General features: G+C 37.5%; 1 protein-coding gene across 6 annotated transcripts in view; it reads right to left on the bottom strand.

Moving 5' to 3' along the window:
• Positions 1-19,496, bottom strand: part of LOC128738885 (collagen alpha-1(XVIII) chain) — a 591,219-nt gene that overhangs the window by 11,578 nt on the left and 560,145 nt on the right. For 5 of the 6 annotated variants that reach the window (XM_053834344.1, XM_053834349.1, XM_053834347.1 and 2 more), the window contains 3 exons: positions 17,774-17,899; positions 16,423-16,449; positions 5,514-5,644 (listed from right to left, as the gene is read on the bottom strand). In XM_053834344.1, the coding sequence (XP_053690319.1) occupies positions 5,514-5,644; positions 16,423-16,449; positions 17,774-17,899 (284 nt within the window). The remainder of the gene's footprint in view (positions 1-5,513; positions 5,645-16,422; positions 16,450-17,773; positions 17,900-19,496) is intronic. The other variant, XM_053834348.1, reaches the window with a different exon arrangement.

Genomic DNA, 19,496 nt, shown 5'->3' with positions numbered 1-19,496 from the left:
AAGCCATATTCAGGAGCAGATACTGCCAGTATAGGTATCGTATCTATCATGCACTGCTGAAAAGAAAAGACACACGTCCTATTCGTGCTGCTGCAGCACGGTGTTGAGCAGTCTCTTTGATTGCCCTGCAATAGTGCTTCGGTTTAGAGATTGTGTAGAAAATGCTATTGCCAAATAAATTTTATCGACCTGGAAGATTATTGACTTTTCATTTTCTGATCATGCATTTTTAGCATAGAAATACGTGTTTGTTTACTGTACCGAAATGTCATTCTGTTAAATCAAAATGCAATGCTGGAATGGAAGACTTGAAATGCTATAACTCTTCAAAAAATAAGGAAAATTCAGTTTTTAATATATCGTAGTTTTGAACTGTAAGACTACAATCGTTACTGGAAAGTTCAAAAGTGTATTTTTAACGGTAGTTTTTACAATCAATGGAGGGGACGGTAGAAGAAAATAACAAAACAAAGATGTTGATAGGATGTAAACAGAATGGGAACTGGCGTGAAGGGGAAAGAGCGGAAAATTAGGAAAGGAAAGATCATTAAAGCAACTTAAGAAGTTGTTTACCGCTCTTTTTTATCGAAGTTGGGGGATCTACGGATCGAACCAAGCTATAATTGGGGCCAGTTATAACCGAATTCGAACCCACTTCTCTTCCCAGGCCCTGTGGATTGCAGGTAGTGGTAGTAGTTTGGAATTCCGTCATATCGATCGACCCTAATCGGAACAACACGAATACACAAACTAGAAATACTAAAAAATATCAAATTATGTAAATTTATGTATCAATTTACTTACTATTAACTTACTTAACTTAACAATAAACTAAAAACTGGGCTACACATCGAGCGCCGGACCATGTATATAGGGTGCTAGCTGTTAGGTAGCTTAGTGAAGATATTTCAGGGGGGGGGATAGAGGACCACATTTGACGAAAAAAATCGTTCTACGCATATGGTCAAATCTCAACCGTTACACAGTTATTAACATTGTAGTTTTCGGTTCTGTTCGCCTTAAATTAGCTCTGGTACAAAAACTATGCTAACGGGTGGCAACTAAAATTTTGGAATTTTTTCGCAGCCCTTATGCTCAATAACAAACGAGCTCCAGAAATCTTGGCAAAAAGTATACGGTACAACAATGAAAAAGCAAATATGTTGCGGCTTCGACTGTATACCATATCCTAAGATGCCCAACAACTATTCGCAAGCAAGGTAGTGGAAGACCAGCCAATATTATGGACGCAGAAGGACATGGTTCTCTTTCTCGTTTCTTCAACAACAACCCTCTGGTTCGGCTATCAATTAAGATGTACCAGACGAATGTTTGCAGAAAATTTTGATCCCGTTTGTACAAAAACATCATGCAGATGGACAATACGTGTTTTGGCCGGATAGAGCATCATCGCATTACGCCAAAAAACACAATCGTTCCTGAATACCAATTCGATCCCATTTTTACCCAAAAATCACGACCCGAAAAACCAGTCTCAGTGCTCCCAATCGAAGATTTCTTCGGGATGTTGAGTTCCTTGGTGTACAAAAATAACTGGAGAGCCACGAATTGCAAACAGTTGATTGGTAGAATCAAGAGATGCATTCGCAAAGTTCACATGATGGCAGTACAATGTTCCTGTTTCGACGTCAAACGAAATCTTCACCGAACAGCCGATTACGTACCGTTTTCCAACGTACACTAATTTTTTTCAATAATGGATAACGTATCTTTGATTTCGGTAAATCAGATCTTCTTCATGTATCTTTGTCTTTTTTTGACAGCCTGGAAAAAAAATTCCAAAATTTTAGTTGCCACCCGTTAACTAACTCAATTGCGTTACTTTCATTCGAAAGCTGAGAAAAGTTTGTATTGAAAATTGGTCCTAAACCTCCTACTACAAGACATTTAGTAACTTTTTCGAAGCAAAAAATTTTGAAATAAGTTTTTCTTAAAGGGTTTTTATCAAATTTCTCCTAAACTGTGTGATAAAACTGATTGCTTTTACTCACCAATTTCAAGCTCTGCTACCGTTCTCCAATTCGTTCTTTGACGTAAATGCCGATTTCTTTTAGTTTTGTTGCAATTTAATTTTGAACGTATCGTGTTAGGTATTGCATTAGTATCTGAAAACTGGAAGAATTCATACATCACGCATAGCACTCTAGGTTACCGCGTGCGTCGAACACAGTCTGACACGTATGAAAAACAACAACAATGCTTTTAATAAATTGAGGGTTCGCCTCCACTTTTGCTTTCATAATCTTACAAAATTTGAGCCGCTTAGGTTTATTTGCAGTGTCGCAAATGGCAGCACCAAGTGCTGCTTACATAATCACTCTCTGGTGCGATTTTCTCTGTGTGCTGTCGTTCGCTCGCATTTTGCTTTCGCTCTTACGCTGTGTGCATGTTAGCTGTTGAAGTGTGTTGTCGAGTCGCTCTGTTCTTCAAGGCATAACATTGAAACATTGAGAGCATAGTGTGAGCGAATGATAGCCCTCCTCCGAAATTTTAATTAATTTCCTTCAGCCAGGTTATGGTGGGTTCAAAAAGCAGGAAATTTAAAAAAATAAACTTTGAGGTTTAAAATATCATTCAAGAGCAAGAAAAAAGTCTGACAGTTTAGTCGAACAACCATTCAGCAGTGCAATTCATGAATGAATTGTTTTGAAAGGTAGAGAACTGAGGAAGACAAACACTGTTCAGTGGTTCAGTATTTATGTCCGTGGGCTGACAGACAGAAGAATATTACCAGGGGTAAAACTGCATGCGCTGAATGAATGCGTTTTATATTCGCCTTCATGCATGAAGACTATCAATTTTTTCGAGCCCTGATAAGCAGTAACCACAACAAATTTGTAACAAATGTCTTGGTTGGGTTTGCATCATTATTATGCTATTTTGTCTAATATTGCTTCCATAAGCTTGATGGAATCTCTAGATGGTGAAAATGACAAGTCCTATTAAATCCACCATTTATTCATTAATTTGACAGACCTACATATTTTGTCTCCGACTTCCTTCATCAGGTTTTTCGTATTTTTAGGCATTTATTTTTAAGAAAATGTGAATATTTATTTTAGACAAAATACTATCTAAAAAATTTCAAAAATTATTTTCTAGATTCCTAACAAAATTATTTTTTAGTTTTCATAAAAAATGACTACAATGGTCGGTTATGCAGAACTTGATTTTTTTAAATACACAATGTTTGAGAAAATTGGACAGTTTGTAATGGATTTTTCTAAGCCATCCAGTTAGGCTGGGAATTTTTAATACCGTCATCCGGGGATACTTGCAACACTTTTGAACTTTGACTTAGTATAACTTTCGAAGTATACCGTTTAGGTCCAAGTGTAAGTAGTCAAAATTTGTATAGTGGTGAGTACTTTTGATTAATGATTATGAGAAAAAATATAAACTAAATGAATCTGCAGAATGAACCGAAAATAGGGGTGTTGCAAGTTACCCAGCAAACGGGGTTACTTGCAACACTTTTCTGATTTTGCGTTTCTTATGATTTCATATCTGATTTGAAACCGCGAATGACTATTTTGAGATATTTTGAATGTATTTGTAGTTAAACAAGAGATACTGGAGGCGTTTCTTGTTTCCCAATTTCGTCTATCGCTTTTTTAAAGATATTCGGTGAAAATGCAACATGTCGGCAAACTCCAAATTGCCGTTTCAAGGCACGTGGAATTTTTCACAATTTTAATATTTCTTGAGATGGTGGTAGTCAAAATAACATCGTACAGATGCAAACTTGCTTTGTACATACTGTCTATAACGATAATTTTCATTTTTACAAGTGCTGCAAGCCGCGCCATATTGGAAGTAACAACACGAATTCATCGTTTCTTCTCCAAGTTCAAAATATAAACAAAGCTCAAAGGTGCTATTTGTTAGCTTATATGATGCACATATTGTGTACAGGAACCAAACAATAAAAAATAATTCCATGTCAATGAACTGACGCAACTTTGCACATCCATTTTTCCTACTCTGAAAGTGACATTACTTTCCAATCGTTTAAAAACAAGCAAAACAATGATGTAATGGATTAAACTTAACTAAACAATAGGTAAACATCGCTTCTTTAAAATGGCATTGGGTACAAATGGTTATGTTAACAAACAAATGCGTTAGAGTTATCAAAAGCGCGATGCGCAAAAGTGTTGCAAGTAACCCCGGTGTTGCAAGTATCCCCGGATGACGGTAGTTTTTCGTTTAAAAATCCATCGCATAGTTAAAGTTTTTAATCAACTCTGAGACACTTCGACCTAACTCTGTACGATAAAAGTAGGTAAAAGCAGTGAAACAAAATAAAGACTAAGTTAAATCAAGCTAGAATAATTCAGAGAATATTTGAATAAACTCAAAATAATCGAAATTAGTCGTGTTGATAATAAAAAGTTCACTTTGGTGCTAAACAGAAACAGAAATTAAATATGAAAAATGAATTTCGGTAAACTTAAAACAAACTCAAGAACAACACGAAGAGCGAATGGAAGCAAAATTTAATATCCAGACCGTGATCGAGTTTGCAATTGAGTTATTTCGTAAGTGTTTAGGAATTTTTCTAATTATTCATTATTATTGTGACTAGGGTTTATTTCTAATTCCTGTCGTGATTTGGAAAGCCACTCTAACTTTCATCATTTCTTAGGTGGATTTGATGAATACTCCAAAAGTTCTGCTGCTGATTTGACTCAAACACAATTACCTTCCGATCCGTGCCCTTTGAATTTACTAAAAAGCGATTATTAAAGCCTTTTATTCAAATTACGCAACTGACTTTATATCTTAAATTCGTCGTACCGTTCTAAAATCCGTCCATCAATATTTGTCATCGTCCGAACTAAAAATCACAATAATGTTTACGAAGTTAGCGCGCATGTATTTGTGTAGGACGGCATGACAAATGTTATTCTGTAAAATTCCTGCAGGTCATGCAAGTTTTCCCGGTTGCGTTGCGTGAGTTATTTTCATTTTATGAATGACGGAAATTGAAACGATTAGTCGACATTTTCTGCTTCGTCGCACGAAAAAACGTAGGAAATATGGGAAATGAAAAATGACATTTAAATAAATCTCAGCTCACTTTAATTGATCGCGTATGATAGTCAACAAACTAAAATGTTAGGGAATAACTAATTTTGCATTGTTTGCCATAAAAATCGCTGATATTTTTGATAATTTGTGTTAGATAAGACGGGAATAGACAATTACGACGAAGCAGCAACATACCCTATCTGTTTTTGAAATCGTGCTCAATTCTTCCTTTCTTTCTAGAACAAAGGTTATTTTTCTATGTTTCTGTAAAATACAATCATTATGATTCCGTTTACTTTTGTCTTCACTGCGAACAAAATGAATAAGAAAATATGATTAAATCATGAGCGCTTGGTAACCTAACTCGCTGTTCGCCGCATAATTGCGGAAGCTTTCCATTTGATTTCTTTTCCCCTCCGTTATAGGAAAGAATCACAATTGAGCCAAAAGCCACTTACCTTGCTGACAGGAACGCTCGGAATGTCCCTAGGAGACCGGCACGCCTCGCTTGCCGGTAGCAAGCGAAATCGGCTCCTCGGATGCCTTGCAAATCGCCCGTGTACGGTTCGTTAAGTGCCGCCATCCGCAGCTGTTGAATATTAAACGAGAATGCGTTCAGATGGCGCTCGAAAGAGTAAATATAAAGACTGACAGAAGCGTGGGTTGATGCTTTATTTTGTTTTGCTCTTCACAGGTTCTCTTCCCTCCCTCCAGGCTTGGTGATAACGAAAAATGTTTTCCTTGCAAGGTAAAACAATCGAACACGGTTAACAAGTTCTGCTCTTTCAATCAGGAGATGGAAGTTCAATTTGTGTCGTCACCCAGCCTGGATGGAAGTTTGTAATTGACTTAGGAGATTGACAGCGCGAGAAAAAAATGAAACAATATTTAAATTATTCGAAAAATAAAACATCTTACTAATGCAAAGAGTAAGCGCTATACTGTGAAATTGCAAAGGAAATGCAAAGAATTTTATCGAAGAAAAACCGATTCGATTTGTGATATTGAAGCAATGGGGTGGGGTGTTCGAGTTTTTGTGATGATTTTTTTTTTGGTTCGTACTTCCACATTTTGATAGAAGTCGAACGCTTGAATAGGTAAAGTACCGTTTGATGAAGTGGGATTACATGTAAAATCGGAATATAAAAATAAAGCCGTTGCTTGTTTTTTTATTTTTTTTTCGTTTTTCCTGGGCTGTGCCTGAATTTGGAATTTTAATTTGCGCAATATTCTGTTTAAACCTAATTTGTCACTTTATTGACCTATAATTTCGTACGTAGCACAGCTTAAAATGCCCGATCAACATTGATTTTTGTCGTCATTAAGTTTCCCAATTTATGTCCTATGCTATGACTAAAGGATACCTTGCACTTGAGGATGAAATCGAATGCGGTAGGGAGGGGGTTGTAAAAAAAACAAACGATAAATGGAAAAATGCCTAGGAGCAGGGGTGAAACATATCAATATCATTACCATCTTGGGATACCACTGCACCGTTTCCAACCCAAGAACAACGAATCGTTCGGTTCGGAGCACGCGGAGGATATTTTTCGGTTTTTCAGTTTATATTTTGGCGAGGATTGAAGATAAGATTGAGAAAAGAACATAGCAATGAGAGACCAGTATGCCAGTGATTTCGAAGAAGAAGAAAAAAAAACTGTATATTTCTTTCTATTCACAAAGTTAGCAGAAATCGGTGCTGTAAAACGAGGTTGCAATGGGGGTGAGATAAAACTGTTGTGATGGGCTAGCTAAGGCACAAAGCTAAACCGAAAGCAAAGGGATGGTGCAAGGGTCGTTATCTGGAATTGTAATTGCGGGAATTCAATTATTTTAATCGCGATTCTAATGACGGTGGCAGAATTTAAAAAAAAAGACATTCGATTTTATGCTTCTCCTGGCGGCGGGCAGGGCGGCAGCGTGTAGGAAAGTGCTAAGAAACGAGAATTTTTGCTGGTGCTTTCCTTGAGTGCTTTTTTCGCTGATGATGGTGAAGATGACGATGCTATCGTGATCCGCCCCAGCGAAAGGCGCTGTGTGTGAACCATGATTGGGTGGCGAAAAGGAATCAGGTTCTCGGTATGGAGATGTGAAATAGCGGAAATATAATCGTAATTGATCGGCCATAATTGCAAGTGGATGTGGAGGTTGGAAAGGAAATTCGAATTTAACCGAAGTAGGAGGCAAATTTACAGTTCATTGGTTATGAGTTGCGGCGGAATTAAAAATTCCAAGAAAGTGTTGATGGAACGAGATGGCGTCGGATCGATCGAGGAGGCGTTATTATGAGCAAATTGCATCGTCGGCGAACGCTCAATAGCGACGATTATATCTCTTTCAGAAAGTTTTGCAAACGGTTTGGCAAACACTTTTTGTGCGTCGGCTTACAAAATCAGAAAATCTGGTTGTCATGCAATACTTGGTAATACTGGTGAAATTGGTTAATGTTATATTTTTAATAAGCCAATATATGCAAAAAGTTGCTTGCTTTTATTAGGACAATATGCTATTTGATTGAGACTTGATATTCTTTGTATGCTTTTAAAATAGGCACATGGCAACAAACGATTATTTTTTGGCTGTGTACGGCATGACTGCAAGATATTGAAGTTTGTGTATTTTTAATGTTTAGAGAAGTTCAGCAAGCCATTTATTGGTCAAAATTTTGGCTATTTTAATTAATCTGAAGCAGTCAATTTATATATTTTTCTCAAAAAGTTACATGATATGTTGAATCTATTGACTATTGACTATAGGTTTAAAATCTGAAGTGATGAGAATGAGACACCCAAAAGCGTGCTTACATGTGATTGACTGATTCGCTCATTCTGGACAATGTCTGATTTTTACGCTTATTTCAATAATGACTCGAACTTTTTATATTTTATATTCAATGCATAGAAAACTTTCTGATCGATTGATGCAAATATCTTTAAAATCTTAACTACTTTTCGTTACATCTTTTTTGGGAAGTGAAGAAGCGTCTGGTGCAAAGAATGATAAATTAGGCGAACTGAAAAATTTCGGAATGGTGGCAGGCGGGCTTTTAACCCACAATCGTTCGGTTGGTACCCGAAGGCTTTATGCGTTAAACTGCCGCCGTTCCCGCTTATATCAGGAAGTCTAATATCCAATTTTGTTCTCCCAAATCAGAAACAAGTGCAAACAATAAATGGTAACACACACACGTTAGTGGTACTACAATCAAAATGCTTACTGCAGACGGTCAGCAACGACTGGCCGTTCTAATGCACTCTAACCTGAGTACGTGAACTGTCTAGCTGATCAGCGGTAGAAACAAAAGGTAGTCATACAAAAATACGTGTCATATACGTGTGGTACTTATATGGGATGATAAAATTGGAAGCATAAAATTGGATATTGGACTATCTAATATAAGCGAAAACGGCGGTAGCTTAACGCAAAAAGCCTTCGGGTACCAACCAAACGATTGTGGGTTAAAATCCCACCTGTCATTGTACCACCCGATATATTTTTTATCTATAGGTATATCGAAATTTTCCAGTTCACCCAATTTATCATTCCTCGCCCTAGACGCTTCTTCACTTTCGAAAAAATAGTTTTACGTTTGACTGCGTACAGTCAGAGACAAGTGCAAAAATAAATTGTTTTGGTTACATGTTCATTTCTTGTACTACTAAAGTGCACCCCAAAATAGTAAACAAAACGCAGTTCTACGTTGAAAGGACGGCCTTTGTTAATTGATAAGAGTGTTAGGAATCTAGGGTTTCTTCACGGTTTTCTTTGGCAATAGAACGACTTGAATGTTCGGCAATACACCAGCTTAATTAAAAAATGGGATGGACTAAAATTGTAGCTGAAAGAAGAAGAATGAAGAAGAAGAAAAAGATGAAAGCACGCCATCCACGGTTGGCGCATTACAATGAACTACAAGTTGTGCTGTTCTCCAGTTTCCAATGCGTTGGTGCAGGTGCATCCGTGATACTAGTGATAAAGCATTTGGGACTGGCAGGTTTTACCGCTCACGACAACAAGAATCCCATGTTATTTGCAGCTGGCCATCCGTAACGACAAACTTTGGCGTGAGGTTGCAATCAAGCCGTTTTGCTGCTAAAGGAAACCGAGAAGAACGTCCAAATTCGTAACAGAGTTTTATTAATTACATAAAACCTTTTGTTATGTTATAAAAGTGGTGAATATAGATGTCGATGATTTTTACATTTCACAATATTTTGGACGATGGGGCAGGTGACTAACACAGGTTATTACTCTGTATGACTGAATGCAGTTAGGTTCGGAAATATAGCATTTAGATCATACTCTTATTGGCTATTGAATCGATAGGATCGAGACAAAATTTAATTAAAGTCAAGTATTAAAAGTAGAATAAGTAGTAGAATAGGTTCGTCACAACAGCGTTCTTTTCAGAACGAACATGTATGTATTGAAGATATAAAATATCAGTTTTTGCTAAAACATAATACTGCAGTACCGTTCCTTATGCCCTACTTAGAAGTACGTCACAGAAAGGCAATCATCCATAAGATTTTTTTTATTTCTACTGTAAATTAGTTAGAATGGAATTGAAGGAAATTTTCATTTAACTATCGTTGATTCGTGAATTCATTAATTCCGTACGAAATTAATTCAAACCAGCCACTGAACGAGCATTTCTAGTTAGATATTGCTCAATTATTTTCAATTATTTGAAAAACTGGTTAGCAAATTTACAAACTAGTATATTGTTAGAGATGGTTACAAAAATTGCTAATTGATTAATACAAATACCTATAGTTATAGGCATGTAATATATTACCACATTGATGCTCGCTCTACAACGCGAACTAAGAAGGGTACGTGACAGTTAGGTATACCGACTTTAGGCATAAGGATATTAGGCATAATGGACGGTAGGCATAATGGACGATAGGCATAATGGACGATAGTCATAATTGATAGTAGGCATAATGGACGATTAGCATAATGTATGTTAGGTATAATTTACAAAACTTCGCTTTCCTATTTCCTTTCGCTATTTCGCTTTCCACTAGAGCCAATCATCGTTCCGTCACAATACAATGAGAACCGGGGCCGCCCATTTAACATAAGATTATTTGTCATGATGCTATTTGGCATAACATCGCTTGTCATAAAAACATTGGCATAAACATAAGGGGCCATTTGGCAGAAAAACAATTGGCATATCGTTTGAAATGCCGGCCACTGTCTAATTTCGCCTTCCGTTTCTTTTCTAGGATTTAGTTTTCCCTAGCCCTTGCACCGGGCTGGTACCGAATTGCCCAATGACAAATAACCGAAATCTAAATGGCCGAATCAAGAAAAACCCAACTCCTGTTTGGCCGAATCACATTTTAACGTTTACAGACAAATGTGAGTTACCCTATTTGTCGGTAGCGAGTAAGAACAGTATATAGAAGTCTTGTCTAGCGTAATAAGCGAAGTCCTGCAAGGCTCAATTTTAGGGTCGCTTTTGTTCTCAATGTTTATTAACGATTTTCCAGAGCTACTTCTACACTGTAAATTTCACCCATGTGCTGACGCTTTCCAATTAGGTAATTGCAAATTATTTTCTAAGTTTTTGTCCCCCCGCCCTTCAAAATTGGCTCCAAAAATCGGGGGGCAAAAAAATTGTTATGGGGACATGAACGACCAAAAATTTTGCAACATTATTATTTTTTTATTTCTGATTTTTATTCTGCAGTTTTTTCCGCTTATTTTGATACCAAATTTGTAATGAGCCGGCCACGGGAAGTGGCCAAAAAACGATCATACACATAAGCATTCCAGTGCAGTTTGGAACAACTTCGGTGGAATAAACCACCGCTCATGGAAAACCACGATTTTCAAACCTTATGTACCTTTTTCTCAGAAACTACACAGAATCAAAATCAGAAATAAAAAAAAAATGTTTTTTTTTCGAAATTTTTAGTCGTTCATGTCCCCTGAAACTTGAGTAAAAAATTTTTGTATAAAATCAATTTTATCTGTGGGATTTACAACCTAAAGAACTCGAAAAAAGAGTGTACGGACTGTTAACGCTTCTAGCACAAAAATGGAAGTACAAATGAAATGTTGCTTCCGAAAAACGGCAAATTTTTTTTTCGATTTTGACTTTATCTTGGAAGGTTTTTACATAGAAAATAACAACGTATATATCAAAAGCAAGAATAAATTCGGGTTTCACGATTAAACTTAAAAAATCTCTTTGTTTTTTTCGCCCCCCCCCCCCCTCCAGTTGTCTAGCATCGGAAGGACAAAAACTTAAAAAAAAAATATTTGTAATGGCCTTATACCTTTGCGGAAAAAGTAATGAAATTGACAATCTCGTAAATGAAGTTAATATGGACGTAAAGAAAATAATGGATTGGAGTAACTCAAATGGTATTCGATTAAATGCAAGCAAACATTTTCAGAGCAAAGAGAAAGATTCTTGATAATGTTACACAAATTATGGTTAAATACGAAAACATACCATATTCATTAGTTGTCACAAACTTGGGCATACTCATTGATAGTTATATGAAGTGGAACACCCAGGCATCAGCCGTGTGCAAAAAAGTTTACGGATCTATGCAATAATTAGTTGCACTCTCAAGTAACAATTTTAAGTTATTACATTTCTCTAGTGGTTTTCATGTTCAATTTCATAAAACCGCTAATAAAACTATGAGCTCCGCCAGAACTTCATGATGACCATTACAACACTGTCTTCCGACCAAGTGGCCCACTCTTCAGAAGAGTTTTATAACCTCTATAAGAAACAGCTTATAAGCTCCAGTAGTCCTATCGCGCTCTGCTGAAAGCAGTAATAAAACCGAATAAGCCTTTCACTGCATGACAGTCACCGCTATAATTTAACGAAGCTTTTTGCTACAAAGCTGTAAAACATACAGCTTGTTCTGATAAAAAGCTTAATCAGTTCGCTAGCTTCGTTAACTTGAAAATACATTCGTGAGCAGAAACGTAAAAGTTTGACTGTCAGAACATCCTGATTGATTTGTAGCGACCATAATAAAATATCCCATAGAATAATTAATAAATTTTCAGTAGTCTCCAGTGGTTTGCAGCATATGCGCAGTAAATTTAATCGTGCATCTATACCTATAAAAATGGATTTCTGTCTGTCTGTCTGTCTGTCCGTATGTTCCTCATAGAATCGAAAACTACTGAACCGATCGGCGTGAAAATTTGCATGCAGAGGTTTTTGGGGCTAGGGAAGGTTCTCTCGATGACAAAAGACCCCTCTCGCCACTAAGAGGGGGGGCCTATAAAAATGGATTTTTGTCTGCTCTATGTTCATTATAGAATCGAAAACTACTGAACCGATCGGCGTGAAAATTTGCATATAGGGGTTTTGGGGCCAGGGAAGGTTCTCATGATGGTTAGAGACCCCTCCCCCAACTAAGACGGGGGCTCCCATACAAATGAAAAACAAATTTCCTCATAACACGAGAACTAATCAAGCAAATGGAACAAATATGACATGTGGGTGTTTTTGGAGACAAGAATGTTTTCTATGGTGAATTGAAACCTCTCCCCGCTTTAGGAGGGGGAGGGGGCTCCTATACAAATGAAATACAAATTCCCTCATAACTCGAGAATTAATTAATCAAACGGAACCATATTTGGCATGTGGGTGATCTGTGAGGCGTAGATATCACCTCTATGTAGCTTTATTTATTTTCCTAGATAGTGTCCTCTGTTACTTTCCTTTAGTTGGGCCACCCCTGCGAAATGGTACTTTCTACGAAAATATTTTCCGTGAAATGGTACATCCCGCGTAAGGTGTTTCGCGAAATGGTTTGTAATGATGGCGAATATTTAAATGCTATCCGCTATATTTTATCAGGCTAAGCAATGGAGGGAGTTGTTTTCTACTTTACTGTGAGGACAATTTGTATATTAAAACACCCATGAACTCCCCAAAAACTTGCAAAACTCAAGATTGTGACAAAAGTCATCCAAGATTCACGATTTATGTACAACACAGTTTAATTTGTGGCAATACAAAGTTTGTCGGGTCAGCTAGTATTGAATAAAATCAACGCGTCATCGAAATTCGGCAATTTTCGAAAACGGGTTATTTTAACAAACTGAATATTCAGTTATTTAAACTCAATTTCTAGCTAAATCATTGCATCATTGCATCATAAAATCATTATAAAATTCAAGTAAAGTTCCCAGTCTTTAAAAAATCTTCTAAAACGTTCTTTTCAACAGAAAACTAATTATCAGAAATCACATTGTGCGCAAACTTTTACTTTTACTTGGTTATTTGTGCTACATGGATACTAGATCAAAGGCCGCGAATATTTTATACACTAGAATCTCTTTTGATGTCCATTCATTTTACGTGATTTCGTTTTACGTCCACTTTTTTACGTCTGAAATTTGAATGAACGTCCTTTCGTTTTACAACCAAAATTTGAATTGACGTTGTCGCCAAAAAGTGGTTTAGGTGGTTTTAAAAAATTCTAAATACCGTCTTTTGTTTTAACGTCTAAAATTGAAATTAACGTCCACTTTTTTTACGTCCAAAATTTGAACGTCTTCTCGTTTTACGTTCGAATTTGAATTAATATCCTCTCGTTTTACGTCTGGAAATCCCCTCAATAGTGGACGTAAAACGAGATTTGAGTATATATCATTTGTGATTCGGCCGTTTGATCTACCATGTCATTTGTTATTTCGTCCATTTGAGTTTCGGCCATTCGTGATTCGGCCATCTGTGTTTCGGTTATTCGTAGGTAATCCCTATTATGCCTATCGTACATTATGCCTTCCGCGCATCATGTCTATCGTTTATTATGCCTATCGTCTATTATGTCTAATACGCCTAACAAGGTCCGTATGACTATCGTCCGTATGCTTAAAGGGGTACACCTAATTATCATGGTTTTATGAACTAATCACGAAGCGAGAACTTATAGTTTATAGCAATGCTTCTTAATTTTCAATTTTTCAATACCGCGCACCTCAAAATCAACTGTTTTCTTTATTGAAGTGAATGCATGGAACATTTTCCGATCGATTAGTGCAAATATCTCTGAATTTTATTGAAAATTAGCTGGATTCTAAGCGTGTAAAGCATTATTAGCTCGATGACGTTCGCACGTAACAGTTTTCTTTATTTTAGTCGATGCATCGGACGTAGTTAATAATAAAAGAAATATCATCTTTACAATTATTTTTTCCCCTGCAAAGGAAACGCATGGTGTTTTTTCAGCTACAAGCAAACTAAATCAAACTAAAATAAACCAGAAACGTCTATTCCTTTGTATGAAATATTCGTTTCTTTGTAGTTAAGAAAAACACCGTGCGTCTCCACTGAATTATATTTTACAGATAAAATCAATAACAGATTAGTTGTTAGACAAAAACGATCAACAGTTTGTAAGTAACAAACAAAACAATTTTTGACAACAACAAATCATAGAAGCTTTGAAGAAGATTCAAATTGGGATCGAAAGATTAGCGTGAAAAGCAAAGTCTAAACGATTGAACGACCAGCATCCCAATCATGTGATATGTATAAAATACCAGTCGACATATACCAGATATTCAATTACGTTAACGTAGTTATTCTCGTATTTCAGAGGAGAGGAGTCGTCCCTCACTTTTCGAATTTCGGAGACAGTTTTGAGGCACAAATTTTTTTTTTCAAAAATTTATTCACTTCATTTTCCTTGCCCAACCAGAATACAGAAAACATATTTTCATGAACACAATTTTTGTTTCTATAGAAAGAAACTACTTCTGAAGTTCATGATATCAATGACGACTCTGTTCTCCTTAAACAGGTTTAGTGTCTGATAATTTACTATTTTTCACACATATTTTTGAATGCCAGCAAGGCACCAAATTATTCATCATTTGCATCGATTTGAAGATCAGTTTCGTCGAATGGAATAATTTCCACTTAGTATTCAAGCAGTACCTAGTTAGCCTGAGAAAGAGTATATTAAATTTCTTCGAGCAAATGATCATCGCCGGACTATTAAAATGTCCAGAAACCGTGCCAGACGTCTTTCAGAGAAAACTTTCCTATCGCATTTCACAGTTGACTTCTGTTCGTCCAGTTTGTCCCACGATAGTGCATAACCTGCAGCCAAGCGCTTGCCCAATTAAGCCCTACAAAACTATGAAATGAACCGCCGGAAAGTGTCAAAAGCTTTAGCTGTGATGGCCCGACCGATCCGCCGATGAGGAGGGGACCGAATATCGGTCTGAGTTGCGTCCTGCAGTGCCGACAGGAGTCACACTGGGTCGAAACTTTTTTTTCACTTCTCCCCCTCGCCCCCCTCTCAGCAGGGAAAGTTGCCGAGGTACAACAACGGGACTAGAACAAACTGCAAAATGCCGGAAAACAATTTCAGTTCATCTACGGACAGAAATGACTATTATTTTAAAAGTCAGTATGGCATGTTTAGGGAGTGCGAGAGGTTGGTTGGTCGATCCGGTGGTACGGTTTGCGGTCTGCGGAATATCGTCCCCTCCGCGTCAAAGCGTTCAGTGTGAAGCTTGCCTCCGCGGCAACTAGTGCGGAGAGCTCGGTTATTTTGAGCTTCAAGCTTTGCTCGCTCGGGTTGGAAAATTATGTCGGCTATAAAATTATCGTTTATTATCATAAATTACAATTCGTCCGTCGACGTCGTCGTCGTCGTTGCCGTCGTTGTCGCCGTTGTCGAGCGGCATACATTCGTGGCTCGGCGTGGAAGAAAAAGTTTTGACCGGTTGTCAGATTTTGTGGGATTTAGGCTTTATTTGTGCTTCCGGGCAGAGTATATTTTTCAATTGTTGTTTTTTTGCTCGCTCTGTCGTTTCTCGCGCTTTGTCACGGAGGTGCGGTGAAAAGTTTCTCGTTATTATTTTCCTGCCGGTTATCAAGCGGTGGCAAATTTCGTGTTTAGTTGAATTTGAGTTGAGACAATTACGTTGTCAGTGTTACATTGCTGTTCGGAACAAAAGTTTTAACAATTTCCTTGGGGCAAACAGGAGTCGTTAAGTTTGATAAGTTTGTAACCGCTTGCAACGCGATAGATGTATGAATAAATGAACATGAATACTGTTCCCCGTCGATAGATACATATTGATGATTTATTCTATAAAGTATCTGCATAGAATGTGAAACTAAGGTGGTAAGCAGGATAGTAAAGCCAACACTAAACAAAGGAACTGGAAAGCACACGTGAAAGCGTAACTGAAAACGGAAAACATCGAACATGGAGCAGTATTTTGTATTACAACAGGTAGTGGGTTGAAAACATATGTCAGGAGAAAGCAAAAAAGTGATGCAAGCAAGGAAATACAACTACACATTGAGGGCGATTGTGGCACGGTTGGAATCATTCAGGAAATATTTACCGACTCATATTCCGGGGACGCCGTAAACTGTGCAGTGTAAATATGTACAACAATATGCGCAATAGTGGGTCGTTGGTTAGTGTTTTACCAGGACAATTGGTCGAGCAGGTTAAGAGATGGCGTGGGAGAAAGAAAGAAAAGAATGGAACAACATGAACAACTTGTGTTAAATTTGTTTGCTCGATTCCGGTCCTCTACACAGTTCCGTTGGGGTGAAAGAAAACATGTTTTGTCAACCATGATAATTCGTCAACTTTGTTTAATTCTCACTCGAGAGATAATAGGTAGTTCCGTATTTGTATTTATTGTTACAATCACTCTGTTCAAAAATTAGTCAACCGATAATTTTTTTAGCAAGTGGAAAAATCAACATAATTTTAAACAGTATTTCATCGGTATGTAAAGTACTCAGTGAAAGGTAATAAATAACCAAACACAACCATCTATTCTTAGTAGGATAGGCATTTGATATTTGACGTACGCATCTGCGAATAGAAGTGGTTGGCACTTGGCAGTGGTAGGCAGAATTGTGAAAAATCACAACGAGCGGTCGGAATCGACAAAATGGTGAAAATACATTATCTGCTGCGGCTTATCGTGGCATTTTCCCCGCTACTAGCTACCAGCAGACAAGATCTACGAGAGATAACACAGGACCATTGCTGTGCCATACCATGTACCGCGGCTGGCAGTGCGAATTACGGCTGCTGTTTTCGTTATTCTATGCACACAACCAACGGCGCGGCGCGAACACGGACCCTGGCAGATCTGACTGTTTCGAGCGACCAGGACGATAATGAAGAGACGTTTTAAATTATAAATATTGGATTATTATTCCAGAAAAATGAAACATAAATTTCAATGACAGCTTTTGTGTCGTAAATTTCTTCGTTGGATGGCCACGCGCGCCGAACCGCGAATGCTACGCGAACGTATATACGGAAGTTTTATGTTACTGTTGTTTTTTATCAGAAAAGCCGGTACCCGAGGTGGGTCGGTGACCGAACGAGAAAGCAATGCAAAATGGTACAATTTGGAAAGACCATCAACTCGCGGTGTAATGTTGAGCTTTTTTTTCTCTCCATAAGTATGCTGAAATCGAAATGCTGTCCCGAGTGTTGCCTGCCGTAGTGAAAAATGGATTTTCTGGTTGGTTGGTACGGTTTGGACCGGGACTGGAAGGAGGGATTTTCCGCGAATACGAGTTCCGTTGGAAAGAGGGGTTGCATTATTTTATCGACACCATGGTGAAAAGAGGGTGAAAAAAAAACTTTGGCTTGAAGGTTAGTTGCATCCGTAATTCAAAAGAGAGTCGAGAGTAATGAAAAATTTATTCCAAGTGTTAACTTACCGTCGGTCCCTCGACGGGCTGCGGAATGTTGTTAATTAGATTGGAGGCTTGCAGGTCCGGCCGCGGGGGTGGTATTACCGTGGTTGTTGGAGGTGCTGGCGTAGCGATCGGAACCAGTGTGCCAAGCTGAAAAAGGGAAATGAATTTGTTAGCAACCAGCTCTGGCTTATGTCATAGATAACAATGACGGATAAAATAATCGGACGGCTTTGGGGCATAAATATTTTGTTTAATTTAAATTACGCATTAGTGCCACGGTGTGATTAACAGTTACGATAATGAACAAACTGTTCATTGTGAAATATTTATTGTTTAATTTTAATTGCTTGTTATGTGAAACTAAAATTTATAGTCTGTATTTGTCGGAAGTAATCGTGTCATATTTCCAAAATTATATTTTATGGGGTTGCGTTAAGTGATTGGTAGTTGTTGGACCAAATTAGTGGTTGTGATTTTGATTGGTCTCAATCACATATACGCATCAGTAATGTTATACTTAGAACAAATTGTATGCCATAATTGAAGTAATGTAACTCACCATTTGTTGTAAATTCCCTTTTCAGTACTCAAGCTATCTTCTATGCTGCGAGCATTTTCGCTTTATATATAGTTTATACTAGACAGTTGAGCAAATTCTGACATGAGAAACATGAATCTATACGTACTATATCAACTTTAAATCAACTTTAACTTTTAATCCGACAGGTTAAGTTCCAGACACACCCGCGTAGCTGGCGTGGAACCACGTTAGTCAAATTTTTGAGAAGAAACCTTGAAGTTTTAGAAAACTTTTCACACCATATTATCTAGGCGTGACGTATAATAGCGTTGAGTAAATAATACTATCTTGCTAAATAATTTTATTTCGAACTTTTGGTATGGATTGCCAAAAACGTATATGTTCATAATAATATGTTATTGACATTACTAAAAACCATTACTTACGATTTCTGTTTTTTCTCAAACAGTAGAGTTTACAGCGCTATGCCACCGTCAACGCTGACCTCTTAGCCGTTACAGTTAATATTGCATCCTCACGGACTCGTTTGCGGAATTTGCGCATGTATTTTGTTTGGAGCAATTGAGACATTGTGAAATCAGATGTATAAAATCACTCGCTTCTCCCTTAAATTGATTATATGTTATTAATAACAATTTCATATGATGGCGACAACTAAACAAATACTGTAGTGAATTTTGAAAAATTGTTCAACTTTACGTAGAAATTCCAGATGTTACTTGCAAAATACAATCTTCTATTAAAAACTGTACACATATTTTGGGATTCAAATGGTATGCGAAACATAAAAATATATTCAGAATTGGCTGAGCTATAAGCGTTCAAAATCTATCACTTTTTCGTGTCACGGTCATCTTTGCTTTTCTAGCATGCCACCCTATTAAAGTAAGACGTAGTCCTACGTCAAAAAGAGTTTGGAAAAACTATTTAGACTTTACCACGAGGAAGAATTTGGCCAAGTATCGACCAGTGCGGAATGAGTTGACCACAACCCTGAGGAGGAAAATGCGCCAGAAGGAGAACAGGGATCGTGAAGAGTTGGAACAGTTATCCCGGCCTAATGAGACGCACAAGTTCTATGAGAAGGTAAACATATCTCGTAAATGATACACACCGAAGCTTGATATGTGTATTGACATGGAGGAAAACATGGTCGCAAACGAGCGTGAGCCGGTTGACAGATGGAAACAGTTCTTCGATGGG

Source organism: Sabethes cyaneus, chromosome 2 (assembly GCF_943734655.1).
Source record: "Sabethes cyaneus chromosome 2, idSabCyanKW18_F2, whole genome shotgun sequence".
Classification (NCBI taxonomy): Eukaryota; Metazoa; Arthropoda; class Insecta; order Diptera; family Culicidae; genus Sabethes; species Sabethes cyaneus.
This window is presented reverse-complemented; position numbering and strand designations above follow the sequence as displayed.